The sequence below is a fragment of the Taeniopygia guttata genome, chromosome 1, assembly GCF_048771995.1.
Source record: "Taeniopygia guttata chromosome 1, bTaeGut7.mat, whole genome shotgun sequence".
Lineage (NCBI taxonomy): Eukaryota > Metazoa > Chordata > Aves > Passeriformes > Estrildidae > Taeniopygia > Taeniopygia guttata.
This window is the reverse complement of record NC_133024.1, coordinates 58,040,089-58,061,743: the sequence shown is the minus strand read 5'-3', so window position 1 is coordinate 58,061,743 and position 21,655 is coordinate 58,040,089. Positions and strand designations below refer to the sequence as shown.

The 21,655-nt window shown below is 35.4% G+C and overlaps 1 protein-coding gene across 3 annotated transcripts in view; it reads left to right on the top strand.

Moving 5' to 3' along the window:
* The window catches only part of VWA8 (von Willebrand factor A domain containing 8), a 181,476-nt gene that overhangs the window by 28,299 nt on the left and 131,522 nt on the right, over positions 1-21,655 (top strand). For 2 of the 3 annotated variants that reach the window (XM_030272011.4, XM_072928692.1), the window contains exons 5-9: positions 10,063-10,230; positions 12,018-12,182; positions 12,582-12,631; positions 12,949-13,057; positions 15,907-16,011. In XM_030272011.4, the coding sequence (XP_030127871.4) occupies positions 10,063-10,230; positions 12,018-12,182; positions 12,582-12,631; positions 12,949-13,057; positions 15,907-16,011 (597 nt within the window). Of the gene's footprint in view, positions 1-8,994; positions 9,076-10,062; positions 10,231-12,017; positions 12,183-12,581; positions 12,632-12,948; positions 13,058-15,906; positions 16,012-21,655 lie in introns of those variants that run through there. The other variant, XM_072928700.1, reaches the window with a different exon arrangement.

Below are 21,655 nucleotides of genomic sequence, written 5' to 3'. Positions count from 1 at the left end.
TATTTGTCTGTAGACCTTGATCCCCCTGTGAGGCAGCCTCACTTCGAATAATCTATTTTGAGTCATCTCATATCAGCATGAATGCTCTGGGAAGATTTGCTTCTTAAGATCAAGGTCTAAGATGACTGCCTTCCTTAGTGAGTTAGAAATTTTCAGTTGAAAAGTTTTTGCCAGAATCCAGCACAGCAGCACTTCAGGCCAAGACTTCACTTTAGCAAGATACCAAAGTACTAAAATCTGTCGGAATCCGTTGCATCTTTCCTGAACTCCTATTTTATTTTTACTTGTATTTATAACCGATGAATGTTTAAGCTTTGAATGGAACTTAGGAAAAATATATACTTGGTATTTAGATTAACACTTTTAAAATACTGGAAATATGAAGAATTAATCTCATAGATAGTGATACAGCTGAAGTTTTCTCATCCTGCATTTTAGTTAGATGAATAAAATATGGTACATAGTTTAGAACTATCATAGCTCTAGTTATTCCATTCTATTATTGAGCTATAAGTTTTACGGATTACACTGGTCCCTGAATTTCAATGAATTAATTTAATGATTTTGAGGTTTGCAGATGCTGTACTAAGTCAGAGCATTACAGAAGCCTGACACTACTCTTCTTTAAACTACAGACCATTAACTGAGAAAGGTAGCAGTAGGAAGCCCTAACAAAATATTCCCTAAAGAGCTTGGATTGCTCCAGTTGGCATAACTGAGACAAAGAGAAGGTGAATTCGTGTGAGGGACTGAAGATAGTAGACTCTGCTTTTCAGATTGTTGTACCATTTCCTTTCCTGTAGAATATCATGCTTGCTCGTCATGTCACCCAAGAGAAGACAGCAGAGTTTGCAAGTCTGGTTTCCAGGACATCCTGTGTCTGAATTCTACAGGTTCAATAAAACTGATCTGTTGTTTAAGATATATGAGCCTTTTTGTAAGCAAGTAATAATATAGTAATGTAGTTATTTTGCACTTTGAATAATAACGTACTATAACAAACTTGGCATCTTGTGACCAGAAAGAACTTTAATGTAGTGGCTCATCAGGTTTGCAGACACAGAAACGTTTGCAAAGTTATCTCTGAGTGACTATTAAGATGTTGTAGTTGTTTGTAGCTCCACACTTAATAGTGACAGATTAAATGCTGTAAATTATTATCTCAGAGGTTTCAAAACATCTGCTATATTTTAAAATGAAGTTACAGAATATGATTGCAGATAATTAAAATATATTTGAGAGGCAGTCATTTGGAAGTAGTTGTTGAAATTCCATCTTGATATATATAATGAAAGGCCAGCATATCAAATATTCTTGCATATCAGCATTTTTTTAGTACTAGAGTGAATCAAGTGGAAGAGTTGGAGTTAGGTTGTTAGAAGAGATATCTGATGAAGGATGAAAAAAAAGGGTTTATTTACCTCAGAAATAGGTCATTAAAATAAAGGTAAATATTGAATTGTCAAATTCAGTGCCAATTAAAATAATGTAAAATAAAGAAATTCTGATGGGGTAATGGCAAATTATTTGTTTTAATTCATGTACTGACAGCAGAAAATTCTGTTTGCTTGTCTTTACTTTGGGCCACTAATTTTGGCTTTCAGCTGTTAATTCACTGTTAAAAGCCTCAAAATTGTCATTATTGCTGTTACTGAGCAATACTAAGTAATATATTGGTTTTATTCTGTAATTTCTTGCATGGGTTAATTATATTGTATATCAAGTAATTATAATTACTTTGTATTACATTAAGTATTCAAATGGCATCTTCTGATTTTACTTCTATTGATAGAAGACTTGTCTTGCAAAGTGGTTTTCTGCTTCTATAACTCTGACAATTAAGCTGTCAACTTCATTGAACCAGTAAGATGATTCTAATAGCCTGTTGTATTTCCAAAAATTAGGGAATTAGATTTGATTTTTCTTTTTTTTTTCCCATTTCCATATAGTTTTGCTTTTTATTTTGTATGTACAGCTACATAAGTACATCTCTGTTTTAAATTCTTATTACTACAGCCTCTTACATTAATAATTATTACACCTAAGGAAATCCTACATTTTTTAAATGTAGAAGTTGAATTTGGGAGAGCTGCTAATCCACTTTGTTAGTGCTTGAGAGGTGTGTTGCTCCAGGATGATTGTGTTGCAAACTACTTTGTCCAGAATGCCCATTTTTGTTTACCCTTTGTCTTACAGCATTTAGATTAAATGTACTAAATTGGACTCTGTTTTTCAGTGTCTTTGACCTATGTGAGCTTACTCGTTTTGATACAATACTTTTACATCCCTAACTGCACCAGCATCCTAAGTTATACAATGGCAAAATGTAAAATTGATTGTCAAGATATCAGAAGAATAATCTCCTGACATGTCTTGAAACACTTCATGTAGTAAACAATTAAACATCCAGAGTGACAGAAATGACAGCTTAAACTATACTGTCTGTAAAATGAACATAACATGAAATCCCCTGGAGCAGCATTACCCAGTCTGGAATTTGGCTTCTTTTAATCAAAGCAGATTTGAAAGGGAATTGTAAAATAAGATGTGAGATTAATGGAATGAAATTATAATAATATTGGAGAGTGAGACTGATATTTGAGAGTATGTGGGTATACACATATGTATGCATGTTTGTATATGCAGATAAAAAACTTTCTAAATTTTCTTAAAAAGATGTGTAAGAATGATTCAGCTTTTAACAAAAATTAACCACTGAGTGAAAATTGTGTGATTCTGTGATTTATTAACTTACTGCCTTGGAGGTGACAGTGATTTTTTGCTCTGCTGAGAAGTTAGCCACAGCCACATTGTTGCAAAGTATAATTTCATGGACTGACTAACACTGCAGTATCTGTGTACCTAGAACAAGAAGTAAGATAGTGAAGTCTGAAGAAAGAAGAGACAAGCAATGCACTCCAAAAGTGTGAATGTTCCTATTCATTTTCTTAGTTTCTCCTACATTGGAGACAAAGAGGGAAATATTAGGTAGAAATCAACAGTATTTGGATGAAATTAATATTTGTTGATGTTGACATAATGTATCTTTTATCTAAAAGAAAAATTGCATGTTAAAGAGCTCTGTGTGGTAGCCTTTTAACTTGTAGAAGTAATTTTGGTATAATCATTTGCAATACTTCATGTTTATTAAAGTGTCGGCATTCAACTAGATTTGTTAGTCTAGCAGTTCAGACTCTAGTATCTTGTTTTGATGTACAAGGCATATAGATGAATGTGATGTAATGTAAGGAAAATTAGGATCATGTATTTATAATTCCTTATAAGTGTAAGATACTTTTTTCTTATGCTCATATCTGTTACATGTATATTCCACTTGGTTTTCAGCTGTTATTTCTTACTATGGGGAAAGGAGAAATACTTTGTAATATGTGGGATCATAATATCCATAGGCAATATGGTCTTGATGGATGGTGCTCTGAGTCAAAGTGATTTAAGAGTAATAATTAACTTCATATTTTTTAGATATCTCTCAAGTATTTAATTTTCTTTTTATTTCGCTGCTTATCAGGAAGAAAAATTTAAATTGCCCTCCTCCCTTATTCCTGTACAGAAGATAAACCTTGCCTAGGTATATTTCTTTGTAGATTTTTTTTACTAATAAACCTCTTTAGAACCTCAGTTTGCCTTCTGCTAAGCCTGGTTTCTCGCCACGAGGCAAAATGTTTTGTATATCTGATGTAACTGCTCTCATACTAAGATACTTGGTGTAAAGCAGCTAAAATAGTTGGACCCTGCCAAGGCAGGGATGTAATTTCTTGTTAATACAGTTTGTTGCAAAAACACCTGACTGTCATGTTAGGGTAAGGGGTAATGGAAGTAAAACCAGATCTCTTGACATGTGATACTTCAAAAATGGAAAATAAAATTGTGTGGAGGAAGGTGAAATCAGTGACTGGGGAAACAAAAATCAATGACTGAAATGAAGGACTGTTCCAGTTCTTGTCACATTTACATATTTATGCTCTCATCATATGTTGGTTCACTTCCTAGGGTAAACTTTTCTAGCCAAGTTTTCTGATTCAAAACTCAAATAAATTCAGGACTTTATTGCTTTAGCTACTTTTCAGTAGTTCAGGCCATTCATCCTCACTGAAACATTAACTACTGCAGACGGCTGGATTCCCTCTTTGGATACTAGCTAGCCTAGCTGACAGTACTCCAGTATACTGCAATTTCTCTGTCTTTTGTGGATATTTAAATAAAAAAAGGAGTGGATAACAGTATCTGTTCTGTAATTTTGCTAAACTCACAGGAGAAAAATAGCTATAAAACCTACCTAGAAAACACTTGATTAACTCAGTGGGGAGGTAGGCTGAATAGTTAGGATGTAGCCCCCTGCTCCATTACGGAGGGAGAAAAAGGTTGAATTAATTCTTAAGTTACCTTTTTAACTTGACTAATCAGCTTAGTTACTATTACAGCGATTTTCATTAAATATGTACATCACCTTTGGAATATGTGTAACTCATTATATTTGTGGCCTCAGTTCAAAAATGTAAAACTGTAGCTTATCATCTACAAAATGAAAAATTTTGTTACAAAAGATAGAATATACTTTTTTTGATAAATGATAGGCCTGTTTGTCATCTCATCTTGGAATGGCATTATACATTCCTAACTTTTTTATTAAATATGTTTTATTTTAAACAACTAGCATAAGACTTTTAAAATATTTAAGGAAAAAGATAGCATTATGTTTTCATTAAAATGTGACATTTTAGCTTTTAAAGTGGCTGAGTGTGGCTTTAGTAGTCCTTTATCTTATTGTGCAGTTTTTGCTGATATTTCTACTTTGGAGAAAGCCTATTCTCATATTCAGTCATTTACTGGCAGTCCTTGTCAACTGTGGAAGTCCCAGGTGACTGGAAATTGGCAGATGTGACACCTATCTGTAAGAACAGTCAGAGCAAATTTGTGATTGCAGGATTCTATTACTTCAGTCCAGTAAGTAGTCATCTGTTTTAGTGTGGCTCAACAGGTTTCTAGTTTGCTCAACTCACGGGGGAAAACAATAGCTAGGGAATTACGAAGCCTTAAAGCCGAACAAATACCTTGCAATATAGTCTTTGGTAGAGACATACCATTAGACATGTCTTTTACACATATCTTGAAAGTCTAACAAAGTAGTTTCCCCAGTAGGAGACAGTAAAAGCTCCTAATATTCCATTCTGCTTCTCTGTAGTTTCTTTTCCTGTTTTCTTCTACTTGTTGGGTAGTTTTAGCCATTTAAATTTTAAAAGTTGGATTAATTGTATTTGACTCATGGAAATGAATTTAGAAGATAACAATTTCCTCTAAGTTTTGTGATATTTGTTAGCATGGTAGGTTACAGGGATTCAAACCTCTCATCTATGGAAGATAGATCGTACCACTTATATAATAGTTCATGTTTTGTCAGCCTGCTGCAGCCAGTCACCATTTTGTTAGCTCAAAACCAGCCCAAGTTTTGTGTTGTCTTTACCAGATGGTTGTTCAGGATCTCTTTTCATCGTAAATGACATCTGGACATTACATTGTTGTGATGTTTATGAGATACAGAAATGAGTGGAAAGAATTGGGTGGATGAGTTTGTGTGGGATATTGTGTGGGTAGTGGGAACAAGATATTCCATTGGAAGGGACATCTGAAATGTAGGCTGCAGAGGCAGAGAATCCTTTCCTCATTAGTTCTTGTTTTCACTGAGATGCTTGTACTGTTGTTTTTCTAAATTCTTATGGTTGCTGTGCTTGAGATGTCATTACAGGGATCCAGTTTTCAGAGCAGGGCAAGTCATCATGTAACAAAACCCTAAAATGTACCTTGAGGTATCTCCTGTAAAAGACACAGTTATTGATTATTGTTGAGCAATTTCCAGCCTTTTAATTATAAAACAATTCTGAATGTAGTCAGTCCATCATATTCTCAATGATGCCCAGATTTGAAAAAAGTCCTTTGGAGTTCCCCAAGAGCCTTCTGTATGGATTTCAGGACAACCAGAATGTTCTGGTGTGCAATAAGCATTTTTCTCAGAGAAAAGAACTATCACTTCATTTCTGGTATGTGAAAACTATACTGTTAAAACTTTTGTGGCTTTACAAACTATTTTGGTAGGCTATGTAAAAATGTCTTCTTTCTCCGATGTTTTTGCATTTCAATGTGTGCATTGTGGTGAGCTTTTTTCTGTCCTTCCTGTTCTGACACTATATAACTTCATCCATATGTTTATACACTGTGATTTATGTAAAAATTAGGGTTTACAGCTTCCTGCATTTGTCCTATTTTGCACTGCTCGCCATGATTCAGCTACAGGAGAGTCAATAAAAGGCTACCTAGGGTTGTCTTGTTCCTAAAGTGTTTTTGCCTTTAAAGAGAATTTTTTTTTGTAGGTGCAGTGTGAAACCATTGTAAGCATTCTGCGTAATGTATTTGTTGCATAAAGCCACTACAATGAGAGCAGGTTGTGTGAAGTATTTCTGCTCCCAGCCTCTGGTAGCTGCAGGTATTTTCTGGAGCAGGTATCCAGGTTACCAGCCTTCCAGAGCTCTGGCAGCACAGGTGGGAGGCAGCAGCATCTGTCCTCTGATAAGCAAAATAGTCCCTTTGCTGTAGTGACAACAAATCTGAAAGTAAACTTTTAACAAATCCTTCTTGACCTTTTAACAAGAATTAATATGTTTAATCTCAGATTTAGTGACAAGGTTACATGCTATAGCCCCTTCCCGTCAAATTTGTGGTTTATACTAGACATTGAGACTGAACAAAACTAATGAGAGAGGGGGTCAGTGTAACTCTCTCTGAGTTCTCATTATAGAACTATGAAGATTTGTTTCTTGGAAACATTTTTTAAAATAATTTTCAGTGACAGATTGCAAACTTACTTTGCTTCCTCTGATTTTTTAAATGTGTTTTAGCTTCCATACCAATCCATCAATATACAGCTAAAACTGATGTTTTCAGAGGATGCCTTGTAGTATGCCTAGCTTTTTGGAAAAAATTACTACTCACTACAACCAGAATGAAGAACCAGTATAATTCAGAGAGAGATATTTCAGCTCTTCTGGTCTTAAGAGCAGACTTTATGCTAGTTAACACAAGAATTTCAGAGGCAGACGAAGTGTTCACTTACTTCATTGTATTCTAGAGAGCAATTTCCAGTATTCAGCTATGCTTTGAAGATGGAAAAAAGCACATCAGAGTAAATTAGTGCCCAGGGGTGGTGGTGGTGGTATCAATGTCATGAGGTGTCTTTGATTATGAAATAAAAAAAACATGGTTGTATATTCAACCTTTCCTGAATCTGATTGTAAAATGTGCATATAGGTAGGCAAAGATAATTTGAAATTTTATTTTTCTGAGAAATAGGATTTTGAATAAAAATTTCAAACAGTTTCCAATATCTGTACTTTTAAAATTTTGATCCTGTAAGCTGATGATCAGCAGTCAGTGCAGTGTATATAGTAAGCTGCTTCTCAGGATTGCATTGTTAATGGAGAGCATTTTTTCTTGAAATTAATGATTTTTCTACACTTCCTTATATTTGCTGTCTACTCCTACAGCAGATTTTCTTAATACACCAGTTCAAGAGAGAGGTTTTCGTTAGTACTGGAAGCCTGTTACTTCAACACATCCATAGTGTGTGTGTGTCTCAACATGAGTCAACAAGATTCTATGGATACTCAAAATATTTTGAAACCATATGAACAGAATGTGTATTTTCCTCTGGCTAGTAAAAATCAGTCGTAAAGTCTTCATAGACTTATAATATGCAGAATCCAACCAGCTTGGCAAATAAATTGTTTGGTAAAACAAGTTCTGGCTGTGTCTCCAAGCTGCATTTAGACAGAATAGCATTTTGTTTATGCCAGGTACTGGACTGTCTGCTGGAGACTCAGGTTTTCTATTCAAGCAGGTTGGAGCAGATTTTTGACATGACCAATGACCTTCCTAGGGAAGAATGTTAGTAGAAAATTTGTTCTTTGTGCACATTTTATGAGATGAGAAGTGTTTTGTGTTGCCTGTTAGGTAGTGTATGATGTCCTGAATGAAGAAAAAAATTCATTGCTTTTTTTGAAGAGTTAGTGGTTCAGTGGAAGGGAAATAATTTGAGGTTTAGTCCTTGTTTAATGGGTTTATTCCAGGTTCCTTTGATACTGATTATGAGACTAAATATAGAAGTGTTGTCTTTTTAAGAAGGGAACTTGATCTGGATTTTCAAGTGCTTTTTTTCAGTAATGTTTGCCTGAGTCCAGATTAGATACATTAATAATTAAGCATTGTTTCCATCTTAATAGTGATGTGAAAAGTTTACTCTATGGCTAAATTTGCCAGTTTTAAGTTATGTTTCTAAATTGCACAGAAGCATCTTGATTAATCTTATTGTTTAGTTTTGTGGTGGTTTAACACCAGACAGAAATTAAACTGCAAATAAGCCTCTCCCCTTTCCCCTTCCCCCTTTAGTGAGAGAGGAACAAAGTCCAAGATGTGGGTTACTGAGAGAAAACAGCAATGGAATAAGAAATGCACAGTAAAAGCAACAATGTTAGCAACAAAAGTATACCAAAAAATAAGAAAATGTGCTTTACACACAGAAGGTGTTCACCACCTCAGCTTAGTTCTGGCTTCCCCAGACAAAGACAAGATGGTGGGTGCTCCCACTGTCAGTGCTTCCCATCCCTAGCTCCGAAACAATGAAATGCAGTGATGGACAGCCCCCTAAAAACCAGGTCACATTGCACCATGCCCCTTGTTTCTGTACAGTCTGCTGGGACTCTGTTCCTTGTGGCACTGCTGCTTTTGACCAGTTCCTGCCTCTGAGGCTTGGTTTGGGCTGAGCTACTCTCATCCTGGCTTTGCTGTGCCTTTGTTCCCCACGGCCACTTCCTGCACTGGCACCATGCCATGCTGGCTCTGCTGAGATTTGTCTCTGTGCCAGCTCCACTTCCAGACCGCTTTGCCAGGCTCCACTGGGCTCAGCTGCTTTCATTACCCAGAGCCACACTCTCCTGAGCGGTGGAAAGAGGAGGGCAGGGTCACCATGGCTGGTCCTGAGAGAGTGGGGACAGTGTCCCAGCCATGGTATGTGCTCACCCTTTGCTTCCCCTGAAGCCACACCTCATGATGACCTGTGTGGTGTAGAACAGCAGCCTGGCCATGTTTACATGGCTCTCAGCTCCTACCCCTCTCCAAAAGAAGGGTCAGGTGTCTTCTGTGTCTCCTCGGATGGGTGTCTGAGTCAGTTGTGTGCTTTAAACCCATGCAGCAATTAATTTGTTGTGCTGAATTCATCTTTGTTCCTACTTTATCCATATGCATTTGTCTTTTATACGTCTGCTTTCATATGTAACTTTTTGGTAGGTTATTTTTGTATTCTGGTGCTTCTTCATTATTCTTTTTAATATCTTCTTTCTGTCTGACCTATTTTTTGGCATCTATTCATCAGCGATTTTCATCTAGCATTATATGACAGGTTCTTCTGTAGGAGTTTATAGGAGACATGCTGGGAAAAGATTTCATTTGTTCTCCCTTTGCAACTGTGCTTGTGTCTGAAATTGTGTTTAAATGTGATAGGAATGCAAAGAAAGACTGATGCCTCTAAATGTTGCCTATGCCCAAACCTGCCACATTATTATCAGCTTAAATTTCTGCAAATCAGAAGAAGACGAGAATGCATTGTATTTCAGAATCTTTCACTGGGGGTAATTATGAATGTTAGATATCAAGTGTACTTAATGTATTTTAGTTAATGTCATTGTAACAAAGTTGCATAAAATCATCAGCACCAGAGGTTAGGTTTACATTTTGGTTCCACATTAAGAAGCAGCCATATATAAACAACCAATAAAGTAGAAAAGAAATATTTTCTAACCCTAAGTTTTCAAAGGATTATCAAGTTAATGGCTTCATTGAGTCATGTTGATTCTTGCAGAAATAAATGTTCTTTTGGGAAAATTCTTGGAAGAACTTGCAGGTTCTTTGTCAACAAAAGAATTGTTTTAACTAATAATGCAAAGTTTATTAACACTTCTATTAAATGTTGGGGGGCTTTTTTTTTTTTTTTTAAAGTGTGCAGTTCGTGCAGCTACTGAAGGCAGAATCCTTGTTCTGGAAGGCTTGGAGAAGGCTGAGCGGAATGTCCTGCCAGTGTTAAACAATTTGCTAGAGAACAGGGAAATGCAGCTTGAAGATGGCCGTTTTCTCATGTCTGCAGATCGTTATGACAAACTTTTGCAGGTATGGAAATGCTATTTGATTTTTTTTTTTGCCTCCTCGTATTGATAGTGCTGGAATATTATTGTGAAGGTGAGAGTACTTTAGGAGTCAAATGGGGGAAATTTCACCAAGGTTTCAGCTTTTTTTTTTCTATGTTATCTACATATGAAAAAGAGTAGTCTGTGTTAACCTTGTATGAAGCCTGTATGTTTCTAAAATGTGAAAGCCACAATGTGAGAATAACTAAAATGTCATTGTGAAAAGACATTTAAGTGGAAGCTGTTGCCATGAAGTTCAGATAATGCTTCAGCATGGCAGTAGCCTTGTTGCTAAGCTTCTAAAATAGTAGGATACCAAAAGATAAGTATCTCTATATTCAGTCACTATATTGGTGCTGTTTTGCCTTTAATTTACAAAAGTATATGTAAACAGCAGTCTAAACTATAGAAAATGGTTAGAGACTTTTCCTTTGATGGGAAATGGAATTTCAGTGTCTGCTGTCATTAATGCTTTAAACCATTTTTATTTCTTTGAGCCTCACTGCTTGAGTGGATACTCTTCAGGTTTTTTTTCTTTTGACAGTTTCAGTAGACTTGGCATCTTAGTTCCATGTACAGTTTCCAGTCACATACCTGTCAGTCTGACACCTGCTTCCTCTCCTGCTTCTTCATGTTTCTGTTCTGTCACACCTGCAGTTAGGTGTATGATTCAAACCCATGTGGCACAGCAACGAAATTTGCAATAAGCCTTCAGATGTTGATCTCAATTGTATGAGGTTACCAGCTGTGCTGAAGTACCATCAAAAATTTTTTTTTGTAATATTTAATTAGTAGATGCAATTACTGGAAGAATTATTATTATATTTCAAAAACAAGCTTTTAAAATGTAATTGTATTTAAAGAATGAAAATGAGAATTCAAACTAAGATTTGGTTGTGAAAAATCTTTCTTCCTTTTAAACACTTTTCTTATGATTAAATGTTTCAAAGCGATTGCCTCAGGCACACTGATAATAGTATATGAAATAAATAAATCTCTTGCTACAATACTAAATCTAATATTGTTGTTTTGTTGTTTGAGGACTATTTTATTATACAAACTAATGTTCAGTTTTGCTTCTCCTGTTTGAATAATTTCTGAGCATTTAGGTTTGAAGGAAATGTATTCATATATAGTTTTAGGGAGGACTTAAATATAATGTGGATAGATAGAGAGCATTTTTGTATGCAAATAATCCCTTGCATGACAATACAATATTTAATGTCTTCATGATTGAGACTAGTTCTGTATTATTTCAAATAATAAAGTATATTTTGTGAATGAAGCATCTAAAATTGAGATTTTAGTTGCCTTTGCACTTATATGAGAGGGAAAGAAGAAGAAAAAACCTTGTTCATTGTAACACACTTCTAATATTTTAGAATAAGTATATTTTGTGGTCAGTTTGTTTTCTGTTCTTTGTAGAAAGAGTTTTGTATTTGTACATTTTCACAAGATGTAATGTAAGATAACATCACAACAGGCACCATCATCTCTAGGGTTTTTGGTCATAATGCTACAGGTCTGAAAGCTATACCTAATTAATAATTTTTTTCTATGTTTGTTTTGGAAAAACTTGTTTTTATCATCCAGAGATTTGACTGGTTCAAGTCTTTCTAGTCACTGTGTGAAAGATGAGAACATTTGAGAAATACCACATTTAGGATGAAGGACTGGAGCTTTTAGTTGAACTGGAGCTTAGTCATCATAAGATTTTAATGGCACAATGTGTTTTTTTTTTTTCCTGTTGCTTTGTTTTAATTTATTTAGGAGCATACAAAATCAGAGTTAGATGCATGGAAGATTGTTCGGGTTAGTGAAGATTTTCGAGTGATAGCCTTGGGCCTGCCAGTACCTAAATACTCTGGTAACCCTTTGGATCCACCCCTTCGCTCTCGATTTCAAGCTAGAGATGTTTATCATCTGCCCTTCAAGGTGAGTGTGGGAGCAGAAGACTGGATCATTTGTATTGAGTTAGAGATAATATTCTGATGTTATGTTTTACTTACCTCACCTCTGAAAAGAATTATTGGGTAACAAATTTCTCTTAAGGTGCATTTTTCCTATTTTCGTATTGCATAATAAATTCCTGACATGCAGTCTTAGAGTTGCCATGGAATGTTGCAGCAGAACAGTAACTTCCATAGCACAGCCCTAAAATAAAGAATTTGATATTTTTTTTATTCTTAAATAAAATTAATTCTGTGTCAAGGAGTGAGTAGAATCCTCATGTCTAAATTAGAGGGAAAGATAGAGAATGCTTCATATCATGACCTGTGACCCACAATATGATGCCAAAATTAATTTACTCTGTGATTTTATATTCTATTTCAGGACCATCTTCAGCTGTTATATTCAATTGGATCAAACGTTTCCACGGAGAGGTAATTTTTTATAATTAGAAAAAAAATGAATGAAGAAGCTATGTCCTTTCAGAATTCCATGCTATTTTTGTGTCTCTATCACTGCATAGAGACCAGAAATGAATAAATTTTTAATATGTGTGGGCATATGCTCACACAGCTTTTTGTATGCAGCCTTCATATAATGAATCCTTAGTGCTTTAGAACTTTGGTCACACCTTACTTGTGTGCTCTCAGAAGTAGTGTCAGCATCTTTTACTATATTTAACTTTTTATGCTTTAGTATTTTAAATACAGATAGCATGTATAAAACTCTGTGGTTACTTTTTCATATGCAGAATTTCTCAGCTCCTGTCTTTTGCTACAACTCTCTGTTCTCAAGAATCTTCTACATTGGGACTTCCAGATTTTCCTTTAGACAGCTTGTCGGCTGCAGTTCAGATTTTGGTATGTGCATACATGTGCTGTGAAACTGTTTGGGTTTAAAATTGCTCAGAATTAGATTTGGTTTATTCATATTGTTAGAAGATGATTAACATAAATATTTGAAAAAAAACCTGAAAAGACTAAGAATAGCTTGAGGGAGAAAAGTCTCAGTCAGATATCTCTGGATAATGCTTTAACCAAACAATATAGCATAATACTGAAGAACAAAGTATTGTATGACATAAGATTTGTGTTATTATTAAATGTATCTTAGTGCTCAATTTATTGTTTCCCCCCCTCTGGTAAATCACCTTACCAGACCTCAGGGCATCTACAGTTTATCTGATGGCACTGAGGTAGAAAGTGGAGAGAAATAAAAACCACAAGCTAAAAGTACTTTGTATTTAATGTTACACATTACAATCAGATTGATTGCACTACAAAGATACCTGTTGCTCTCCACTGACACCTTAAAGGACCCAAAAAAAAAGTGGGTATAGGAAGCAGTTAAATTGTATGAGAGGAAGCCTACATTATGTCTATGGGCTACTGGTGAATTTAGAATAAACAGAAATGGAGGATTATGTGAAGATGCAGGCTGTGCACTCTCAAAGATGCAGTGCTTCCTGACAGCTAAGTCCAGAGGGAAATAGGAATTGTACATCTGCAGAGTTCACAGTGACAGGTCAGGCAGCTCAGGACTAAAGCTGTGTCAGTCTTTCTGCTTTCCTGGATAGTCTTTTGTCCCTTTGACTTTATAATTACATGGTAAAAAGTCAAAGACAACATGGAAGGTGCCTCCTGAAGGAAGTCAGGCACGTGAGATCTGTATAGAGAAGGGTTGGTGCCCTTTTGCATGCAGGAAGGTATGGTCAACCCAGGAGGGTAAAATGCCAGGAGAGTTTCTCAGACCAGCTCTCCAAGGTGCAGGTGTCTGTAGAAGGAACTCTGGATAGTTCTCTGTTGTCTCATGTGCAGTCATCTTATCTATGGTACTGCTCAGCAGCAGATCACTTCCTACATATTTTGTTTGATTATAAACATTAAAGCATATCAATTACTTGTGTTACTGTGATGCTCAATACCCTCAGTTATGCTGAACAGACAGAATTTGTTTTCTGAATTAGGAGTCCTACATTAGATATCAAGAAGTGATGAAAATTCAAGTGCAGTGAAATGAAGTAGTATTTGAAGGGCTTTGGGAAAAAATATTGTTGGATTTTGAAATAAATTGCAACTTTTTATTCTTTGAGCTTCAAAGTGAAAAATTCTTTTTAAATGAATGCCAGATGGCTTTCAGAGTAACAGAAAGAAAATGAGCCCTAAGCTATTATCTAAACTATGAAGTGAAGGAAGCATTTTATTTTACAGTAGAGAATGTGAACTGTTACCACTGTATGAGTGTCTTTTTTAGGTAAATGGAAACTGTTTCTTTTAGAATTAGTTTTAATCACTTGGATTTCTAAGCTGTGCTCAGTGATTTTGAGGTACATAATTTTTCCTTTGTATGTTGGGTCAGTGCCGTACTCTGCTTCTAGTTTAGTTAGTCTAACTGTTTAAAAGTGTCAAGAGAGTGCACTGTGATGAGTAGTTTCTTATCTTCTGTCATAGAGTCACACAGTCCCAAAACATAATAGTTTGAGAACTCCTGCCTGACAAAAGGGAAATTTTTTCATAGGGTCTTGTTCTGGAGAGGCTTATTTTATACATTTCATTGTAATTATTACTTATTTGAGATAATGTGGAAAAATTACATGGTATGTCTTTATATATACATGAAGGGCTTTTAAAATGCTATAAAGGGCTCCGTGATCCTTGAAGCTGTACATTTACTATAGTGCAATAACTGGTTTATTTTTACTGGGTTTTTTTTTATGTGGAACGTTATAAATAGTGTTACTGCTTATAAATTGAATTACGCATTTCATAAAATATGTCTCCTGGTTTCATTTCCAAGGAACTCTTCTTTCTGTTGTGTGCTTATGTAAATCCAAGTGTATAATTGAAAATCAGTTAATTTTATTTGAATTGCTTTATTTGCTTTGATGAAGGCTTAAAAAGATAGTGCCAGTTAAATGACTGTTTTCCACTAGTGTTACACACACAAATGGTCCTTAAAAATTTGAAAGTCCATTTCAAAGCAAACAATCAATATTTAATCAATTGAGAGAGAGTTTGAAACGCCATTTTTCTGCCTGGAAAGGCTTTATGCATAGTGTCTTCAGTAGTCATAAATAGTCAAATGTGTTTCTAGTTCAGGCAGCAATTGACAAGAGAGTTAGTGCTTAACTCTAACAGAGAAATAGTAAAAAAAGAAAAGGTTGGGGTTTTTTTCTGTAGGAAGTGCAAGCATACTTAGTTATTCTCTTTAAAACAGCACAGTTTTAATTAAACTGTTCAGAAATTTCTATCAACTGATTTGTTAAGTAGAACTGGTACAATATGATAAAATCAAAATTAAATATTATAAATTGCTGTGAATGTGTAGATTATTATTGAAATACAGATTTCTTGTCGTATGTTTTTTTCTTCTAGTAGTACTGTGAAACTCATTTACTTGTGGTGGGCTTTGTCTCGTGGCCATATTTGTCTTTGGGTATTTGAGCCAGTCACTGTAGCTTCCATTTATGCACAAGAAAGAAAATAATTTTAAGAACATAGTTCTTCTAATCTACTTTGGACACTTAAATGATAATGAATTACACCTGAGAAGTGCCTGTTTTGACATCTAGTCAAATACTGCTTGTAGTGGTCCTTTCTATATTGCCCTTACAGTCTTATTTTAAGTTCAAAGCTGTGCATAATTTTGGGTTAATGGCTAGTGACAGAATGAGCCAATAATTTATTCAATTCTTTAAAACTTTAATTAGGATTCCTTTCCTATGATGTCAGTCCAGCATGTTCTTGACCGGCTTTACCCCTATCACCTTTTCCTTGGAAAGGAAGGCAAGACTGCAGTCAAAGACATGTTAAAAGTAAGTATTGAACAATATATTTATATTATAATTCTAGGGAGTGATGGATTATGGCAGTAGTTCTCCTGATTAATGGTATGACTTGGTTTGGGGCAAATTTTATGAGGAAATTCCGGAAGTGGTGTTTTCTAGAAAGCAAATTCAAGTGGCCTCTCCCCCAGTTGGTTTGAGACATAAACCTCCATAAAAAGAAAAGTGGAAAAAACTGCTTATTTAGCAAGCAAAGTACTCACAAACATGAAAAAAATAATAATATTAAACAATGGAACCTCTCGCTGTTCTGAAGAGATGGCAAATTCAGAGTCCTTGTCATGGGCTGCAGCTCACCTCACTCAGTCTTTTATCAGTCCCTCCTGCACTGGGTAATGCTGCATTCTGGTCCCTGGTGCGCCACAGGCAAGAGCTCACGGTGTTTTTCTGGGTTTTCAGTCCAGAGCAGGGCTGAACAGTTCCAAGAAAAAAAAAACCAAACACAGTCCAGGAAACTTCTCTGCCTCAGCTAGCTAAAAGCTAACTAAAAGCAAAGGAGAGCCCTGTCCCACTGTCTGTGCTGCAGACGACACACACTGAGAGAGCGAGGGATGTGGGGGAGTGAAAATGAAGCTTCTGCACACACAAACTGCATGCCACTGCTTGCCCCTCCCTTTGCTCCCAGATATAATTTCAAAGGGACAGAACTAATTTCTGGGCTAAACAGACAAATGGGGATACAATTCAGCATCATGAAGTCACTCCAGGGCATGGTACTTCATTATTTCTATATAAAAACAGAAATCTTAGGTAATTTAAATGGCTTTATTATTGCTGATGCTTAAAATTTTTATAGCAGTATTTTTAAAATATCCTCATAAACTAGTTAATTTCATTATAGTGAAAGGTGAAACCTCTAGGATCTTTGGAATATTTAGACCTCAGTTAAAGACTACAGAAAAGTCCTCATTATAAATTAAGTGGTTAATTAATCTGAAAGTAGTTACTTGTATGGTTAAGGTAGTCAAATGCTTAAAAAATATCTCTGGCCTTTGACGTTTAAGATAAGATTCTAAAAAGACTAAATATTACATGCAGAAAGTTCATTCACTATTGCACGATTATAGATTGTATTAGTCTCTGGATTTGGTCTGTGTTACTTTTTGTTGTTTCTTGTTGGTCAGATCTTTTTTTTCAGTTTGTCCATGTTAGTAGCTTACAAAGCCTATAATTATGATAGATTATTTTATTTATGTTTTAAAACATAAGCATTGTGTCAGCTTTCTTTAATATGTTGTAGGAGTTACATATGTTGCTGAAAATTAGCCTTAAAGCATTTTAACTAGTTCTTTTAGTCCTGAAAATTGAATATGATTTCTATGTTCATATTTGGAAATAACCATCTTTGTAGCTAGCAAATATTTGGTTTGCCTAAAACCAATCTTATGTATCAGGGAAATGTTTGCAGCCGATCCCTGCTTTCCCCCTTCTCTCCCCTCTTTTTTGCATGGGAGTTCAGTCCTGTATTCCCTATGTAACTGGGGTGCTCTTCTATTTGTCTTACTCAGTTTTGGGATGGACATTCCTTGCATTTGATTAGGAGGATGTCCTGAATGACTTGCTAGCTTTTCTGCACCATCAAAGCTGACTCTTGTTGGGTCCTACCTACCACTTCTCTGAATAAGCCAATATGGCTTGAAGTCCGGGGCCTGAAGTCATTTGTCACTTGCCTTTAATTGTTGCACAGGAACTCCCATCTGAATATAAGGAAGAACTTCTTTACTGTGCAGGTAACCCAGCACTGGAACACATTGCCCTGAGAGGTTGTGGAGTCTCTCTCACTGGAGATTTTCAAGAACCATATGGACACAATCCTGTGCCACATGTCTTTCTCAATAATAATCTACTTTTAAGTACCTCACTGATAGATTTTTCTGTGTTAATTTTCCTCTTTTTAAAGACAGTCTTCCTCATCACTACCTTCACTTATATGTCAACAAGTACATATAATATAATTTGGCATTTTATTCTATTTGCACACCACAAATCTTGTTAAGCAACGGATATTAAGAACTACAGAAAATAACTGGTTGTATTGAGGAACATCTGTTTATAATGATGTTATAATAATAGCAGCTCCAGAACTGTATAAATTTTAAGGAGAGATTATTTTTTGCATTCTATAAGAATGGTGAGGGAGAGAAGTCTAGCAGAGGCAAGACACTTCTTACTGGTGGGTTTCCTGAGAATGTCCAGGTAATAACTGCTACTGAATACTTCTTTCTGTGTAAAAGGAAATGCTAATCTTGGTGGTAACAAGAGTTGAAAAAACCCCAAAAATACTGGAAGTGTGCTGGTACTGATGGATTAACTTGTGTATTCAATCACTTATTAACCTCAGCTAACATTCAAAGAAAAAAAAACGAATTTTTGATAATGGAATGTAAAGTTGAGGTGTCACACTCAAAGGCAGATATGGGGATGTAGTAATAACAGCTGATAACATACCCTAATTTCAGGATATTTTCCCTTCCAGTCAGCTGTTGGAGCTGAGAAGTGAGATAGCCTGTGGTTATGCCAAACAGGTAGTTTTGGCAGCTGTTGGATGCCGTGCATGTTTCCTGAAGAGATCACATTCTTAAAGCACTGTCTTCCAAATGTTATCTTCAACTTGGAGAAATCCTTTCCATATGCACCTTGCTTACTGAGGAAGCACCAAGATCTAGGCATTACTTGTAATTCCTATTCTCAGTAATGAAATAATGTGACACATTGAGTTATATCTTCCATGGGAGTGAAGATAGTTTCTTGGGAGTGTTTGTGGATGAAAAACTTAACATGACCCAGTAATGTGAGCTTTGAGCCTAGAAATCTAGTTGTACCCTGGGCTGCATCAAAAGCAGCTTAGCCAACAGGCTGAGAGAGGGGATGCTGCCCCTCCATTCCCCTCTGGTGAGACCCCACCTGGAAAAATGTTGAGGAGAAAAGGATGTCTATAAATGAACTTTGTAATTTGATACTAATGTAACTCCTTGTTTCAAACTAGTTAACATAAAAAAATGCAATTAAGAATTGTGTACTAATCCAGCATCAGCAGTGGTCTTTAGAGGTGCTTAACATACAAAAGCATTTGTAGGACTACTACAGTTTGCAGCATTCATTAGTTCACTAGCTTGCAACAAACAGGACAAAAGTACCAAAATAAACTTGTCAATGATGTGGCTTTGTTTACTCTTATTTAAAGTTTCTTCACTTTGGCAACTGTATCAATTTGTATTCTGATTCTTAAAGATTACCCTTAACTCAGAAGATCTGGTTGGAATTTTTGCCTTCAAAATTATTCTGTACTTTCATGAAATAATGGCATGAGAAATTATTTTGACTGACAGATGAACATTAGAAATATAATTGTAAAAATCATGTTTAAAAGTATATATGGTTTTTCTCTGCAAGAGTGAGATATGAAGAAATCACTGATTTCAAGGAAAACACCTTTCAGTTAAACATTGTCAAGCAATAAGCTTGAGCATGTTTCCCGCAGCACTGGAGTTTTCTGCATGCAACTAAGAGGCTTTTATAAAACTGATTGGCTTCATTTAGGCTGAGCATGGTGGCAAATAAGAGGCTCCACATTTTCTATACTTATTTCTTCATTGTACTATAAACTTTTAGTATTTTACTCCAGATTTATCAGATGTTTTGAGTTTACTCTTTTAATTCTCACATACCTTTTGTGAGCCTTTTTTCACAGTGTTTGTTTTTTTTTTTACCTTCTAATTATGAGAATCTTTCCATGAGATTTTAGAAAAATACATACAGAACAGATTTGTCTTAATAAATGAGCAAGTCACTTTTTGCCTATATCCTTTTTTACCTTCACTCTAAAGCCCCAGAATTTTTCCTTGTTTTTTTCGTGCTTTGATTAATTCTGTGTTTACTGTCTTGATCTTCTATCAAATAAAAGTTTTTTTGTTGCCTTTACTCATTTTTGTATTACTTGAACACTCACTTTAATCTTACCTGACCTCCTCATTGAAAACTGTTTCCCTATCTCACAGTACATAGGAATGCTTGTAAGACTGGCATTCTATTTCATGTCTAGACAAGAAAGAATTCTTCAGGATTCTTTTCTCTTCTAAAATATTTCAGTTGCAAATTTTGTTCTAAGGAAGGATTTGTTTCTCTATTACTCCTTCCAAAGTATTTTATAATCTTTGGGGTTTTGCATTAATAGATGCTCTTAGTGCCAATACATACCATTGTAGTGGAATCTGTCAGACTTCATTTATCAATCCATCCCATCTTGCATTTGCAGTTCCTATTTCACTGCTTGTAAAGCAGTTCAGTCCTCTGATTCTTTGGAAAATTCTCTTTCCTTTCCATGCAGAGAATCTTCCAGACACTTTTGCATGTCTCTTTTGAATAGCCTAGCTGCCTTGTGGGTTCAACTGAATGGTCATCTGCAGCTCTGGCTCATTTTAGCTCTCTGTTCCTTTGACCAGCTGGACTACTGGTATATTCTTTGCATTTTCCATTTTGAGATATTGCCAATCATTAGATGCTTCCAAGTGGTCAGAATTACTCTTCCTTTCCCCCCTAACTTTTACAGTTTGCGTTTTCTCACATGTTCTTAGGCATGCAGAAGGTGGCCTGATGATTATGAGCTGCCAAGCCACTTCCCTGGTTTTTGGTGACTGGTTTATTCTTTGTGCTTTCCTCTGAGTCAGTGAGGCTGCCTGCTTCTGGCTTTCCAAGTATCTCTTAAACTTTCTGATACTGAATGTGCTCAGTAGTTGTTCTCTCAAACCACAAATATTTTTTTCCTTTGCAGCTATCAGCTCAAATATTTTATAGAGAAAGTTGTTTCTGGCTCAGCAGCAGTGTTTAATGTGTTGTACATCCATTTTATGCCACTCTGATTCCATTTATATCATAATTCTAAATGAAGAACTGAGTCAAAGAGATCTGTCTTGGTCTGAAAGCCACAGGCAGTTTAATTTGTTGCTCCTGTTCAAGTGTAAGTGTGGTATTTACTAGAGGTAAATGGTTTAATTTATTATTAATTAATTAATACTAATAATTAATACTTAATGATTAATAAATAATATTAATATTAACATTAATATTAATTACTTAATAGAGGTTGTTTAATTATCAGAGTTTTCAGTTCAGCAACATCTATGTAATTACATGTGATAAATTCCAATTAACTTAGATTAATTGTGTAGATTGTGTACATTCAGTACCAATTTGCACATAGACATTCCTCTTTTACTCTCTTGACTGAATGTCTATAAATGCTATAGAACCCTCAACAACAACAAAGAACAAAAAAGAAAATCACACCAAAACAAAAACCCCCAACCAATCAAAAAAAAACCTTAGAATTTTTAAACTCCTAAAATCTTTGTGTGCAATTCTGTTGTTGCTGTCTCTAAATCCTTGTTATCCAATATCCAGTGTCTGCCGGTGCAGGTAATCGTGCTCACTCACAGTTATTTTCTTTTATTGGTAGGGGATTTAGTGTACAAGCAGCTAGCAATTTTGTATATAAGCACCCTTGACTCTATCCAAAATGCCATTAAATTAGTAAGAATATTGCAATTTATAAATGAAGATAAGAGTGAGAACATTTGGTAGTTGATTTCACAGAATCATAGTTGGAGTGTTTCTT